The sequence below is a fragment of the Tursiops truncatus genome, chromosome 16, assembly GCF_011762595.2.
Source record: "Tursiops truncatus isolate mTurTru1 chromosome 16, mTurTru1.mat.Y, whole genome shotgun sequence".
In the NCBI taxonomy this organism is placed as follows: domain Eukaryota; kingdom Metazoa; phylum Chordata; class Mammalia; order Artiodactyla; family Delphinidae; genus Tursiops; species Tursiops truncatus.
In genome coordinates, this window is record NC_047049.1 from 19,757,923 (window position 1) to 19,773,890 (window position 15,968).

The following is a 15,968-nucleotide window of genomic DNA, read 5'->3' on the forward strand; positions in this document are numbered from 1 at the left end:
TCGGGTGACCCATGTGGGTGGCTCCCAGGAGAGGGCAGCAGGGCATGACGGCCTCAGGGCCCCAGTGGAAGTTGGCGCAGCCTCCTGTCTGCCCTTCAGTGCTGGGCCAGTGCCTCCTTTCAGGACCCTCATTGGGATTTACTTTACTGAGAACCTGACTTGAGACATACACCTTTTTGCATGAGGATGGGTGGGTGGGCCATTGCATGGGGAGTTGACAAGACCTGGGCCTTGAGTCTGCTTAGGCTGGGCCGGCACTCATCTCCCTGGGCACCACTTTCCCCACGCTTGCAGTCTGGTTAGAATCTCATCTTGTAATTCTGAAACTGTAGGGTCCCAGCGCTGGGAAGGGAACGTCCATGTCATCTACTGCAGCCCTTACCTGCTACAGGCGACCATTCCTCACCAGCATCCTCCAGCTTCAGACTGAGCTCTGACTGGTGGGGGAGCTGCCCTCCTCAGGAGCTCTGACTGTGAGAAAGTTCTTCTTTGTGTTGGGCTGAAACCTGAATCCTCCAGTAACTTTTACCCGCTGGTTTCTGTTTCACGTTCTGCAGCCAAACATAACAAATGTAATCTCCAAAGTGCTTTGCAAGTTGAAAAGTACTGTACAGAATCACCGAGTGCTTCCTACTGTGTCTTTCAGGCCACCTTCTTGACTCCTTTGCCCGCTCAGCTTTATGGGATTCTGGCCTGGATTACCTGCACGGGACGGGACACGGTGTTGGGTCTTTTCTGAATGTTCACGAGGGTCCTTGTGGCATCAGTTATAAAACATTCTCTGATGAGCCCTTGGAGGCCGGCATGATTGTCACTGATGGTAGGTGTCCCTTACCTAGAGGGTGTGCATGGGTCCTCTGGCCTTTCTGAAAGCTCTTTGTTGTTTCTTATATTTTCATTATTATAAAGTAAATTGGAAATAATTTCCCCCTCCTGAATTAAACAACAAACAACAACCTTTTTTGATTATAAAAGTGATAAATATTCATTGTAGAAGAAGTGAGACTATGGAACAGTATAAAGAAGAAAATGATAATCATTTGTAATCCAGACACCCAGGGGAAACATGGCGTAATAATTTGCTATGTTAGCTTCTTGTCTTTTCCCATGTCGTTACCACATCTTTGTGAATGTATTTTACTGCCTGCATCATTGTGTCTTATGGATATGCCCCATCATTTATTTGGCGGATCCTCTGTTATTGTACTCCCTACCCTGCAGCCAGTTCTCAGGAACTTCTGAGCCTTTCTCTGTCTGGACCTCAAGTGCCTATTAAAAGTGCCCTGCGGGAGGAGGCGTCTCTGGGCTCTTACACCCAGATTGAGTGGCCCTTCATCTGTTTCTTGGGAAGCGCTGTCATCCCAGGAGTGCAGGCTTCTCTGTGCTTATCTTCGTGGTGGGCTGTTTCTCATTTTGGGGTTTGGTTTGTTTTAGAGCCAGGGTATTATGAAGACGGGGCTTTCGGAATTCGCATTGAGAATGTTGTCCTGGTGGTGCCTGTGAAGACCAAGGTGAGTAATTAGGTTTTTGTTTTTTAAATTCCCTTATTCCTTAATGGGGGAGGATGAGGACTTTTGTCCTTGGAACCAAGAGCATGTCATTCTGGGGCCAGAATGGAGCCTCCTTCCCCTGATAGTGGTGCCTCTCCTGGAATTCATTCTCCTCTGCAGAGCCAGAAGGAGGATCCTTAGTGAACTGGGACCCTGAACTGGACCTCGTGGAGCCCCAGGCAGCCCCCTGCTGCTGTTAGTTGGGGCTCCGAGCTTACTGGAGGCAGCTTCTTGTTGTCAAGCCGCCTCTGCTGTGGGGGAGGGGTGCTCGCTTAAAGGCCCCTTCCAGACACTGAAGCAGAATCTCCAGGGCTGGGGCCCGGGAACTATTTTCAACAAATGCCCCAGATGATTTTTATCAGGTAAAGCTGAGGAGGCCCGAGTTACCCCCTGGGTCGGGCCCCACAGGTGTGGTGCCCTCTGGAAGAAAGGTGTGTCACCCTCTCCCCATCATGTTACCAAGAGGTCGCAGGCTTTAGGTGCTGGGCTTGACCTAGAAGACGTGTTTGCTTCTCCTCCATGGGTGATTTTGGAAATGGAACCGTTGGAGGGAGGTGGCTTCCTAAGTCTTCAGGGAAGCGACTGCAGGAGTCTGCTCTCTGCTTGCACACTCATGTCACTCTTCTTGAGAGTGCCCTCTCCCCTCACTCCCACAGGCCCCGCCAGGAACAGAGACCCAGCGTGCCCTGTGTACCCTGGCCATTCCATGCCACGTGCACCGGACAGACCTGTCACCTGTCACCTGATGGGCCTGGCTGGGTCAAGGCAGGCTGCACGGTTGATGTCAAAAAAAAAAGGGATCTGCTGGGGAACTTATGCCTTAGCAGAGGCTCGAGAACCAAAACCAGAGCTCCCCCTGCTTCCAGACACCCCCTGTGCCTCTCCTCCATCACAGCAGGCAGGAGCCTTGTGGACCTGCTGCCGGGAGCCCCTCAGCACTCTTGGGCTTTTCCTGGTGGCACAGGCTGTGGTTTGCACAGTGGAGCAGCTCTTGGAAAGTGGCATCCGCTGTGTTCATCGTGTCTCCCGTGTCTGTTAAAAATGGTGACCAGCTAACCACGTCTCGATTCCTAGTTACACCTGGCTCTGAGGGACGGTCCTGTCGGGTGGGAGTGACCTCGTGGCGGGTCATTGTGGTAAAGAGGAGTAAAAGCTTCTGTTTTCTTCCTTCTCCCACAGTATAACTTCAGTAACCGGGGAAGCCTGACCTTTGACCCTCTAACTTTGGTTCCGATACAGACCAAAATGATAGATGTGGATTCTCTTACAGACAAAGAGGTAACAAGGAAGCCTTGGGGGAGGGCAGAAGTGTGTGGGGTGGAGAGCTGCCCTACGTTCTCTCCTCCGCTGTCACTTTTAAGTTAGAGCCTAGGCCAGCTGAGTTGGAAAATCCTAGGTCTCCTGAGGACTGGAGGTGCTTTTCCTGTATTTTTGGGTCTCGAGGTAGATACAGCCCTGCTCTCCTCACTGTTGGGGATGGTAGGGCTTCACAGGTGGGAATGAATAGTGTGCTGTTGTTTTCCAGGAGGGCCAGAGCCATAGCTGCCCTGAGGCGTGTTTAGCAAACATGGGCATGTGTCTTCCCTGCATTTTTGTGGGTGGGTGGGGCCATTGCACACGCCAGATTGTTTTCTTGTGTTGCGTGAAACTAAGGAACTGAGAAGCAAATGCTATTACCATATGCCGAGTTTTGTCACAGGCAGGGAGAGAGGTTGTTGCTCTGGGCTCTGAAACCCGTCACAGAGCAGACGCACAGCAGCGCTCACCTGTCAGGCTCAGAGGGTGACAGGTCTTGGAAGCCCTGCAAATCCCAGCACGGGTCCCCAGGCTCATGAGGCCAGGTGAGGCGGCAGGCCCAGGAACCTGGAGTAAGGCTTGAGGGATGGGGCAGGTGATCAGGGTCAGAGCAGGGACAAGGGTCAAAACAGGGTGGAAACAACACCACCCTGTCTGTCTGCTGTGAAGTGGTCAGGCCCAAGCCAGGAAGCCAGGAAGCCAGAAGCCAGAAGGACAGGAATTCCAGAGCAAGGCAGGCAGGCAGCAGTGCAGCAGAAGGCAAAGGCAGGCGCGTGGTGCAGCACTCGAGGGATGAGAAGTTCTTGTTACCAGAGGCAGCCACTGGCCTCACCCCAGGGGCTTCTGAGGCAGAAACGTACCCTCAATGGAGCCTGCGTGGGCCCTGTGCTTGGCACTAGAGGAAAGCGCCTCTGAGGGCTGAGGAGCTCCCTTCTGCAGGGCCGTGGAATGGGCTCCTCCCAGCCAGACGCTCCCCTCTGCCCCATCCAGCTCACAGATGGGTGACAGAGGAAGGTCATCCACTTGCTGCTTCGATTGCCTCTGTGCTTGGGCACCTCATCTTGACCGCCAGTGCCTCGATTCAGCCAAACGTTCCCGCTCACAGCACCCAAACGAGCCCTGCTGATGCTGGTTTATTCAGGCTGTAGATGGATACACAACAGGCAGCAGCCTGTCAGCAGCACAGTGTCAGGTGTGTCTTTTCAGCGGGAAGAGTCTCTCCTGCGGCCCTGGGCCTCTTCTCCGGTCCCACAGGGCTGGCTTAGGTGAGAGGGGATGACAGCACAGAAGTGAGCACGGCAGCCACCCTGCTTACAGCCCTCTGCCCAAGGAGCCAGTCTCTTCTTGTGGCCCTCGAGCACAGCTTCCAGGGTCTTAGCAAGGGATCCTCTACTAAGAAGTCACTTTACCCTCTTGGAAGCCCAAGGCTGTGGCATCTGCCAAGTGATTCCAGGTCACATAGGCCTTGCTGTCCGCGTGAAGTGTACCAGTCAGGACACATTTCTCCCGCGTGACCTTCCACTTTATCCAGGGAAATAGTGCCTGAGGAAGGTTAAGCGAGGCCATTTTTCCTTGGGGGAGAGTCTTTTTAACCTGTGACTCCCCCGTGACATTGAACAGAGACCAGTGCTGTCTGCCTGGTCCAGTGTTCATTACTGTACCTTACATGCCCCAATCACTGAACTATTCTTTTAGCCAGTTAGTTTTTATAAGACAGATAATATCTTCTTACCTTGGAATCATTAGCAAGTTTCCACAAATTACAAGTAGAGGACAGTATTTAATATTCCAAGCAGAGTGTATTTATTACCTCTTTTAGCAAAAGTGTTCATTTCCCATATACCACTCAGTAAATCTGGGGCTTCATTCTGTCTTAAGGCATCGTAATACCCCACAGCAAGATGCTGTCCATTGGGCTTTTAAAGTACCAGTCATTGCCCTTTACCGTCTCCCAGTCTTAGTAGAAACTTTAGGGAGTTTTGGGGTTAGTGCTGCATTCCCATCGATTTGTCACCAGGTGGCAGCAGAGGACCTTGGTTGGACATGAATGTGTGTGCTGTAGGCTGCCAAGGCTTTTGTGACGTTGCTCCAGCCCCCTGCGGTGGCGGGTGCCCCAGCTTGCCCCAACCAAAAGGGTCTTGGGAGTGTCTCTGTGGCCCCAGGCTTGCTCCTGTCTGTACTGTTGAGCTGCTTTGGACGGCAGGCTGCCTTACAGCCCTGCCTGGCCTTGCTGCTGATATGCAGCCGTTTGCTTGTGTTTGATATCCGACCCCTCTTCCCCACGTCTTATCCGTGGGCCTAGGAGCACCAGTTGGGTCAAAGTCATCGGCGACACCAACCCGTCTGTCTGATGTGATGTGGTCAGGCCCCCTTCAGGGCAGTGGGGAGCATGGGTTGTCGTCGTCTTGGCAGAACGGGCTTTCCTCCAGCCCTCATCCTCCCTCACTCCTCACCCAGAGGAGATTGGCAGAACCCTTGTCATCAGGTTCAGCGCATCAGTACCCCCCGCCCCGTCCCAACAGACAGACACACACACACACACCCCCCCCAAGTCCGGTCAGGTTCCATACTTTACCTCTTTTCTATCTCCTGGTGTGGTGGCTCCATTCATTTGAGTCTCTGAAGGTCAAGCTTACTCCCAGCCTCACCCTGCAGCAGCGCAGGCCTTGACCTCCAAAGGCTTTGGGCGCATCCAGACGGCCACACTCACAAGACCCTCACCGGCTTGACTGATCCTAGTTTATTCAGCTTTGTAGGCGGACACGGGATAGGAAACTCAGCGCGTTGGCAGGACAGCCTCAGGTGTGTCTTCACAGCAGCTGAGGCAACCAGGGTGGGTGCAGGAGCTGTGAGACCCCTGCCCCCACTCTCTCGTCATGGCTTCCAGGGGTGTTGTCGAGGGGGACACCCGGTTACAGGTTACTCTGCATCCAGAGCCACGGCTTACCGTCAGGCATTCGTGGTTCCCTCACCGTCACTCCAGTCCACATGCAGGTGGTTCCAGGAGCATTTTCACCACTGGCCATGTGGCCTCGTCCCATCTGTTTCCAGGGAGGTAGAACACAAGGAGGTCGCTTGTCCATGAGCAGGGAGAAAGGGTTTTGTGCTCCTTTACTCATCCTGTGATCTCAGCACATGGTGCCTCACTGCTCGCTGCGCAGCCTCTGGTGAAGGTGTGATGGTGAGACCACATCTGTATTCCTTCCCTCTTGCAGTGCGACTGGCTCAACAACTACCACCTGACCTGCAGGGACGTGATCGGGAAGGAACTGCAAAAACAGGGCCGCCAGGAAGCCCTCCAGTGGCTCATCAGAGAGACGCAGCCCATCTCCAAACAGCATTAATACCTGTTTGTTTTTGTTTTTTTAAACGCTCTGGGGAAAGGAAGAAGCCTGGCCCACCCCTGACATCTTTTCCCTTTCTCTCCTTCTTCCTTACCTTCCCGTTTTACTTTTAGACTCTGAGAAGAACTGAAAATCTTCTTATCCTCTTTGATATTTTCTTGCAAACACTCTATCTTTTATGAATTTTTTTAAAATTGTTGAGAATGAGCCAAGAATAAATTGCTGTCCCAGAAGGAGGATCGCCACAAAGCCAAAAGCCTGATCCGGGGGATGCCCCGAGCAGCTGCAGGGAGTCCTCTGGCCAGTGATGGTGAAGCAGTGAGTGCTCTGCGACAGTCACGTTCCAGGTGCTAGTCCCTTGTTCATGATCCCCTTCATGCGCACGAGACTGTATTTATGACCAGTGAATAAAATGTCAGAACGTGCTTCATCTCCGCCGTCTCTCTTCTTCCGGCACCATCCACCCTGTGTGTGGGGTGGGCTCACGTCCAGGGCACGTTTTCTAGGTGGAAGGACCCCTTTGAGGAGAGATTCCCTGGCCTCCCTGCATATTTTCTGACTTACTTTCAAGCCTCTTAAGTCTTTTCTCTAGAAAACCTAATATTTTGTTGAGTATTCTAAGTTTTTCTTTCCAGATTTTAAAATACGTCATTGATATTAAAAAACAACAACAACAACAAAAAATCATGTCGAAAGTGGCAGTCTACTGTGGTCTACCCTACAGTGGACAGTGCAGGCGTCTCATTGTCTCACTACTTATAGACAGTGGTCTTTGGCAGGTGCCTGCTACTCCCTATCTGGCTTTCTCTGGACTTGCGCATGAGGGGCAGCCTGAAGGGCCGGCAGAGCTAAAGCCCCTGAGGCCTCAGACCATGATGGTTGGGCATGGGAAAACGGACTCCTCTTCCCTTGGCTGGGATGTCCGAGGCGTGGTCTACACTGCCTCCTGGGGTTTCTCAGTGGGACTGAGCCCTCCTTGCCCACTGTGGGAACTTGTTCAATAACACACCCTTTATTTTCTTCCTTCCCTTCTGCGTCTGACTTTCCCTTTCTCCCACCAGTGTTTCCTGGAGCCGTCTCCCATTAAACCACTTACATGCAAATCCTTGTCTTTGGGTCTGCTGCTTTAGGAACCCAAGTCATACCCCATAGGTATAACCACTATTTGCTATGTATTTTTGCCAATTTCTTTCTTTATATTTAGCATTCATTAATATATAGAAAAAGTATGTGTGCATGGATAAAAGAATATTTATGCACACATACACATCATATGCACAGACATTGGGCCATTCTGTACATATGCAATTTCTTTTTTTTTTTTTTTTTTTTGCGGTATGCGGGGTACGCGGGCCTCTCACTGTTGTGGCCTCTCTCCCATTGCGGAGCACAGGCTCCGGACACGCAGGCTCAGCGGCCATGGCTCACGGGCCCAGCCGCTCCGCGGCATGTGGGATCTTCCCGTACCGGGGCACGAAGCCGTGCCCCCTGCATCGGCAGGCGGACTCTCAATCACTGCGCCACCAGGGAAGCCCTATTGATTGATTTTTAAATGTTAACCCAAACTTGCATTCCTGTGACACCTCCCACTTGGTCATAATTTTTTGGCTTTTTAAATATATTGCTGGATTCACTTTCTTAATTTTTAAAAAATAATTCTAAAACATCCATGTTCACAAGGGATGTCAGCCTGTAGTTGTCTTTTCTTATAATATCTTTGTCGTACACTGATTTTTGTATGTTTATCATTTTTTTTAAATGTAAGCAAAGTTATAACTTTTCCTACAGACACTTCTTTTTATTTTATTATTTAAATTGAGGTATAGTTGAGATACAATATTATATAAGTTTCAGGTATACAACATAGTGATTCACAATTTTTAAAGGTTGTATTCCATTTATAGTTATTATAAAATATTGGCTATGTTCCCTGTGCTGTACATGGATATATTGCAGACGCTTCTTTAATTGCATCATATGTATTTTGATATGCTGTTTTAATTTTCATGAATTCAACATTTTTTCTCATTTCTTTTGTGATTTCTTCTTTGACACGTAGGCTATTTAGAAATATGTTAATTTTTAAATGTTTGGAGATCTTTAAGACATCATTTTGTTATTAATATCTAATTTAGTTGTAGTTTGGTCAGAGAACATACTTTCTTTGATTTCAGTTTTTAAAAACGTATTGATTCTTGTTTCATTGCTTAGCATCTGGTCTGTTATGGCGAGTGTTAGATGTGAAATTGAAAACAATGTGCATTCAGCAGTTTGGGGTAGAATGTTCTATAGATATCCATTAGGTCAAGTTGGCTATAGAACAAAAGATAGGATGTTATAGCTGTTCTATGGCCAGGAGCAAAATCCCCTTCATTACATTTGAATGTACATCCTACAATTAAACCAGATTGAAACAGGTTCCCAAATCCATCTTGAATCAAATGTAACACTAATCCATATTTAGAGATTGTTCCTGATCCACTGCTTTCAGCTGGTTCCTTTCTAAAAAGCTATCAACATAATTTTTGGTATCAACGTAATTTTTTTCCCACTGAAAGCAAGTAAAACGAGAGGTCCAAATTATTAACTCTGGCTCCATCACCACGTAGAACTGTGTATTTAAAAAATGACCAAAGATAAGTTTACAACTTCTAGATAATATTACATTTTGTAGATAGAGAAGTTAATTTTATTAATGGCTATAATTCAGAAATTATTTACTATGATAAATAAAGGAATTGAAAATTATGGTTAAGATAAGGAGTTTCTTACCTCCACCTATATCCAGAATCCCATTAAAAATAACTCTGTCGGGACTTCCCTGGTGGCGCACCAAGGTAGGGGACACAGGTTCAAGCCCTGGTCTGGGAGGATCCCACGTGCTGCGGAGCAGCTAGGCCCGTGTGCCACAACTACTGAGCCTGTGTTCTGGAGCCCATGAGCCAACTACTGAGCCCATGTGCCACAACTGCTGAAGCTCGCGCACCTAGAGCCCGTGCTCCACAACAAGAGAAGCCACCGCAATGAGAAGCCTGCGCACCACAATGAAGAGTGGCCCGTACTCGCTGCAACTAGAGAAAGCCTGCGCATAGCAACGAAGATAGCAACGAAGACCGAACGCAGCCAAAAATAAATAAATATGTTAAAATAAATTAAAAAAAATAACTGTCAATTAAATTTTAAGAACCTGTCAATTAAATCTGACCTGTGATCAATTTGACCTGTGACTAAGTAAAATATATTCTGCAATAAATGATATGGTGGTAATGGTGGCTGAGAAAAAGGAAGGAAGAAGAGAAATAGGAGATAGGGGATAAAAAACTATTCAGTTTTTTTAAAGTAAAACATGTACTTATGTTTAACTGCTCTAAATGACACATGCTTGTTTAAAGCAAAAATAGTAACAATGTTTTGTGTGTTTATAGCATACATAAGATTAAAATACATGACAATGACAGCACAAAGGACAGGAAGGAGTAATTGAAGGTACACAGTAAAAAGGTCCTTAACAAGTATAGTTCAACTATATTTCCACTCACTACTTTTATTATGAATACTGTTATGTGTATTTTACCACAATAAAAAATTGGAAAAAAATAGGCTATTTCGAAAATTATATGTGGATAAATATAAATCCTACAAAATCTTATATCATCTTAGAATGTTTGGAGGGGGCACAGAATTTTTACTGTTGTTTGCACTGACATTCTTATGCCTTTCTTCAGTTTTTCCAAAGGGCAGTACTTCTCAATGTTCAGTCTTTAAGGGGGAGCAGAAAGCTGAGTACATAGTTGGTTATCAAAAATCAGTCTAAAAGATTCTTAATGTATTATTGAAGTAGTGTGGAGTAGTCGAAAAAAATCATTTGACTTCAAGTCAAGAAATTTGATCGGTATATAGTTTGTCACCCTTTTCCAAAACACTGTGGATCTTAATTCATAAAGAAAAGTGTGCTGGACTAGAAATTCAATGGGTTCTTTTCAGCCCTAAAAGAATCTATAACTCTGATTGATCTATGTTGCTGTGGAGATCAACGTGGGAAACTAGACTTCTGAGTTTGCCAGTGGTGTAATATCAGTTAGTACAGTTCCTGTTGCAAGTAACAGAAAACAAAAACCAATGCCCACCCCAATCACCTTAAGCCAAACAGATGAGCTCTGTGAACACGGATGCTTACTTCACCAGCTTAGCCAGATGGGAACAGCGTCCCACCACCTTTGCCATATTCTATTAATTAGAAGCAGATGTCAGGTCCTGCCTACCTTCAGGGGTAGTGGTGAGTCTTGTTAAAATCTTTTTTGCGGTCTGCCTTCAGTAGGGCATTAATTCCATGTTCACAAGTTTTCTTCCTTTACTCTTTGCCATCCTTAAGGTCAAGTTTTTGCAGTTTTTGATGGTCCTTGGAAATGGCAGAGAACCAGTCAGCTGCAGAAGACAGAAAGTTCCTGCTCAAGGCATTGTGTGGGTTTACCTTGCTTGATCTTCCAATTAAACCTAATCAGCAGTAAGTTATTGTTACTCCAACACACTGCTTTCTCAATGCCCAGGGGAAGACCCCTAGGTACCCTGGGGGTGTAAGGAGGCCAGGAAAAGAGGGTCTGCAAAGAGAACAGGCAGAATGAATCTCATTTTCAGGGATCAGGTGAATTCCTTCAACCCAAAGACACAAAGTTCAAATTAATTTGCATCCTTGTTTCCCCATGAATGAAAAATGCTTGAAAGTAGATAAGCAGCTACTTTCATCTGGGTCACTGATTAAAACACCTTGTTTATTATGTCCTATTTGAGGGTGTAGGTTTTTGGTCTGACATATATAGACGTTGCATTCAGCATCTAAAACTTATCACCTGCATGTTTCTAGGGTGAGGCTGCCCCAAACCCCTGAGAAGGGCAAGGTGGTAGAATGGGAAGAATCTAGGGCTTTGGAGACAGATCGGGGATTGTGTTCCAGCCTGCCCTTGCTATCTCTCTGTCATTCAATGAGCAGATTATTTCCCCCTTTTTGAGCTTCAGATCTTTCATTTGTATACTGGACTTAATAATACCCAAATTGAAGATCAAAAGAGTGGATACTAGTGAAAGAGTTTATAAAGTACAAGTGCTCTATGTATGAGGTACTATCTGATTATTAAATCATGGTAGATTTTTCACTGAAGTCTTGGGTCAAGTAAAGGGATATGTTTATCTGACGATGCCAAGATGGAAAACCATAGCATCTTTGCTTGGACACTAGAGTGCTAGGTGGGAAGGACACTGATCTGCCCCAATATAGTAATGACTATATTTCATATATTTTGAGTTTGAAAAGGCTTCTGCAATGCTCTGCAAGGCTGTACAAAAAAATAAATGGACTTCAGAGAAATGGCCAGAAACATGTAGTGGGAAAACGTGTTGTTCAGAGAATAAAATTTTACTTGTTGATGGACAAAAATTATATGCAGATCCTGCAGGAAGCTATGTATAACATAGTAGTTTTTACCATGAAATGTTAGCAGAACTTACCCTCCTGTTTCCAGAGAATTTTTCCTTTGATCACAGAATCAAGAACAGGCCAAGAATGAGAGTTCTACACTGATTTTCTCCCATGGGACCAGAGAGTTTCTTGATAGTTGAAAAAGCGATTCTTTAATACCTCCTTTCCCTGCTTTTGTTCTAGTTTCTGATGAATTTGGCCACAGGAAAGTAGTGAATCTTGCTGTCTTTGGATATAACTGATTTCAGCATGAGTTAAAGGATTCAGCCTAGAGAAAAAGTAAAATGAGGAGAGAAAAATCCTATTAGGATCATTTTCTTCATTCCAATATAGCTGAGACTGGGGCCTTCCTGCCAGCACACCCTTGGTTTCTTTGTCCAGCTGATTTTTAAATAACTCAGGTGATTGGCCTCATTATTTTCCTTGGGAACTCAATCTACCATGTAACAGAGCTGACTCTGAGGAAGTTCTTCTTGACATAATATTGTGTGTACAGTTTCTTCATACATCTTCCCTTTACTCAATTCCATTCTGTAAGGAAATCAATAAGCATAAAAAAAAAGAAAAGAAAGTAGTTAGGAGATAGACAGGGTAGGGGAACAGGAGTGGTTGGCTGGTAGGATGAGGGAGAGGAAGCAGGCTGTGCCCAGAGTCACCAAAAGAAAGGATGAGTGGAGGGAAAACGGCCCTCAGGGTGGACTGGAAAAGGCAGCAGGGGCCCAGGAGCAACAGCAAATATCCTTCCTAATTTTGAGCTCTCCCTAAACTGAGGTGTGCCTCAAGACGCTGATTTCAGTAATCTCTATGGATTTGGTCAATTTTTCGGTTGCTACTTCAAACTGATATTTAATTATTTTCAAAACTCAAAAGCTATTCATGTTAGCTGGCATAAGCCAAGATTTGAACACCTGTCCCAGGAGGGCTGGGGAGTGAGGTTGAGGAAGATCCAGTTACCCTCCTCCACGTGGTAACTTAGCCGCTGGTTTTCCCACAGACCTGACCCACGCCCTGCTCCCTAGTTCACCTCCCTCATTACTCCATGGTTGAGCTCTGGCTCACAAAGGCGTGGATTTCTGAAGGAAACACAGGAGGGCAGATGCGCGGCACACAAGAGGGCTCTGTATCCAGAGCCAAAGGAAAACTGGGCTCCCCCCATCTGGGCAGAGTCAAGAGCAGAGATTCCCCACAGATGCTGAGAGGACAAAAGCCTCACATGACATTCTTCAGGTTCCCTTGTAAAAAGACATACACAAGTTTGAGAGATATTCAAGAACTGCTTCATATCAGTCAGAGGCAAGCATGCTTTCAACAGTCAAGCCTTGTTCTACTCTTCGTTACTGGACCACAGATCCAACCATTTAACACACCCCAGTGACTTGCCATTGTTCTTGGAATGAAATTCAAGATTGTCCATGTGAGCACAAGACCCTGCCTGAGCTGGTCCTTGTTTGGCTCTCTGGCCCCATGTCTGGCCAGTCTTGTCTATATTCTAGCCACCCTGATCACCGTCTGGTTTCCTCAAATGTGTCACCCTCTCTGTGCTAATGGACCTCCAGATGCTGCTTCCCCTCCCCCAGTTAATCCCCACCCACCTCTATATCATTGCTTAATCACCCCATCTTCAGGGAAACCTCTGTCTCTCACCTGAACTCTCACAGAGCTCTGCCTCCAGAGTAGCTATGATTAGACAATCACACAGGTACACGTGTAAGTGTGTCCATTGCGCTGGACTGTAAACTCCATGAGGACAGAGACCTCGTCTGCTTTGCTCACTACTATATCCCCTGGACTTCCAATGCCTTGTCCTTACTGGAAACTTACTCATTTCTGTAGGAAAAATGACTGTGTAGGTTACAGCCCATGCTCAGAGACAACCCCATTTAGAGTAAGGTGTGACCCATCTGGAAATGGCCAGAGATCAACCACCAGGATCCAGAGACCTGTGGGGTGGTTGGTCAAAGTGATTAGAACAATGAACACCGACTGTCTAAACTAAGTAAAGGAAACCTTTTCCATTTGGAAACTAGTTGGCTGCCGGTTTAAGTCATCAAAGCAACACTCCAAGCGTCTCACAGGCACCTTCCGGTGGGTTCGCAGGTTTATTAAACACATGTTCAGAAACACACACCCCTCCATGCATCTCAAACATTCTTACAAAGTAATTAACAATCTCTTAGTATTTTGTCTCCTTTCCCGTTGTGCTTTCCCTGACTTCTTAGATATTATATATATATATTTTTTCTTTCTTTCTTTCTCTAATTGGTAACTCACTGAAACTCACCTCTGTTTCTTCACAGCAACCAGTGCACTGTTAGATAACACTTACAATAATACTTAAGGATAACAACCACAGAGTATGTCTTGGGAAAAATAAGAGGCTTTTAGAGAACTTTTTATTTTTCTTATACTGTGGGTAGCTCACGGGGATATTTAAGTCCCAGTTAAATGTGTATTAGAAGAGTGAAGAGATTCACTGATGTTACATAGATGAGCACAGATCGTCAATTATCCAGAAGCTGCATCATTCAAAGATACAAGGAAAGGGAACTGGTGAATAGAAACCCCCTTGGCTGCAGGAGTCACCCAAGCACATGAATGAGCTAATAATTTCGGGAGAAAGGAGACTGTTCCAGAGGCGTTGTCGGGGAAAGGGACGATGAAGATTTGGAGAAATGGGGATGAAGAGCACTAAGGGCCCTGTGAAGAAGACATGGGGCTTGAAAAGTGTATTAGTGGGACCATGATACCATCACCACCATATAGTGTTTATTTATTTATTTTTATTTTTTATTTTTTTGTGGTACGCGGGCCTCTCACTGTTGTGGCCTCTCCCGCTGCGGAGCACAGGCTCCGGACGCGCAGGCTCAGTGGTCATGGCTCACAGGCCCAGCCGCTCCGCGGCATGTGGGATCCTCCCGGACCGGGGCACGAACCCGCGTCCCCTGCATCGGCAGGCGGACTCTCAACCACTGCGCCACCAGGGAAGCCCCCATATTGTGTTAAGGCTGAGTTGGTGAAGAGCTTCCCATGCAGCCTTGGCCAGTGTTGGGAACACGAGGAGGTGGCACAGGAGCTGGAGCTCATGTTTCCAACTTTCGTATCAGTCCTGAGTAGGAACACAGGAGGGCAATAATGGATGACAATATGATGGCCCCAAATGAACCAACAAGGTTAAGACCCACAGGCCCAAGAGGAGGTGGTCAGCAAAGGGGAGAGAGTCAGGACCTCCTCTCTAAGTCCTCCTTCACCTCCACCCCTAGGGGTCTTTCCTCAGCTGGACTCTTGCTGTTCTCACTGCTGTTTCACCCACTGGCACTGAGGTTTGATGTTGCTGGCAGTCAGTATCATTAGTGGGGAGCTTCCATGTCTCTCCGGTTAGATCAAGGAGACCATGGTCCATCTCCTGCCACTGTGTTGGTCACCTCAGGGCATGCTACTGAGACGGATGCTACATAGCTCTAACAGCTGAAAAAACAGTCTTGCATCCAAGTCACACATGTAGAAATCCCTGGGTCCATCCTACTGATGTTTCCTGATATCTTTTAGTCTTAATGCTGACCTCCCAACAGAAGAGCTCTGTATTTTCAAGCCCGGCTGCTTGTCGCAGATCTCCTCTGATAGAACATCAAAGAAACTGTAGCATGTCTCTCTTTGAATCAACTACAATAGTGGAATTTTCTTTTTTTTCTTCTCTCAGTGCTACAGTTGTTCAAACAAACACTGGTTATTGACGATGCAGGTGCTCCAGCTTCATTCCCTTCTGTGTGCTTTAATTTGCCTCCTTTCTGAGGGTCATGTTGTTGGTCTCCTTCTGGGTGTCACTGGACACAGGACCATGTGGGTGGTCTTGTGTTTCCTTACTGGATTCTGCAAAGATTATTGTTTTTAGTTGTTTTGCTCTTGCTGCTCTCTGAATACATCCATAATCATGTCTACTCTATTATCCTCTGATTTAAGAACTTAGGTGCAGGATCTGGAGCCAAGATGAAGTGGGAAGAGAAACCAGATTTTTTTCCTATTTTTTTAGCTAAAAACTTTGCAGGAGAAAAGCATGGTGTCTTCAATTTCAGCTGTTAGGTAGGATAACAGAGTGGAAGATGGATTAGAATAGATTTTATTCTGTGCTTTGCTACCACCTCGCCAAATGACCTTGAACCAGTCATCTCAACTTTTGTGGACACTATTTTTTTCATCTAAAAAATAAAACGATTTCATAAAGTGGACCAATTCTAAGGCCCTTTCTGGCTCTAACATTCTGGAGAGACATGGTACACAAACCTCAAAGGCTTAAGGAATGTATCTGTT

General features: G+C 46.5%; 1 protein-coding gene across 5 annotated transcripts in view; it reads left to right on the forward strand.

The window, feature by feature from the left end:
- The window catches only part of XPNPEP1 (X-prolyl aminopeptidase 1), a 54,697-nt gene extending 48,082 nt beyond the window's left edge, over positions 1–6,615 (forward strand). For 3 of the 5 annotated variants that reach the window (XM_019939961.3, XM_073793983.1, XM_073793982.1), the window contains 4 exons: positions 647–820; positions 1,435–1,511; positions 2,730–2,828; positions 6,062–6,615. In XM_019939961.3, the coding sequence (XP_019795520.2) occupies positions 647–820; positions 1,435–1,511; positions 2,730–2,828; positions 6,062–6,190 (479 nt within the window). In that variant the 3' untranslated portion in view covers positions 6,191–6,615. Of the gene's footprint in view, positions 1–646; positions 821–1,434; positions 1,512–2,729; positions 2,829–3,836; positions 4,004–6,061 lie in introns of those variants that run through there. The other 2 variants (XM_073793981.1, XM_019939962.3) reach the window with 2 other exon arrangements.
- Positions 6,616–15,968: the final 9,353 nt, after the last annotated feature.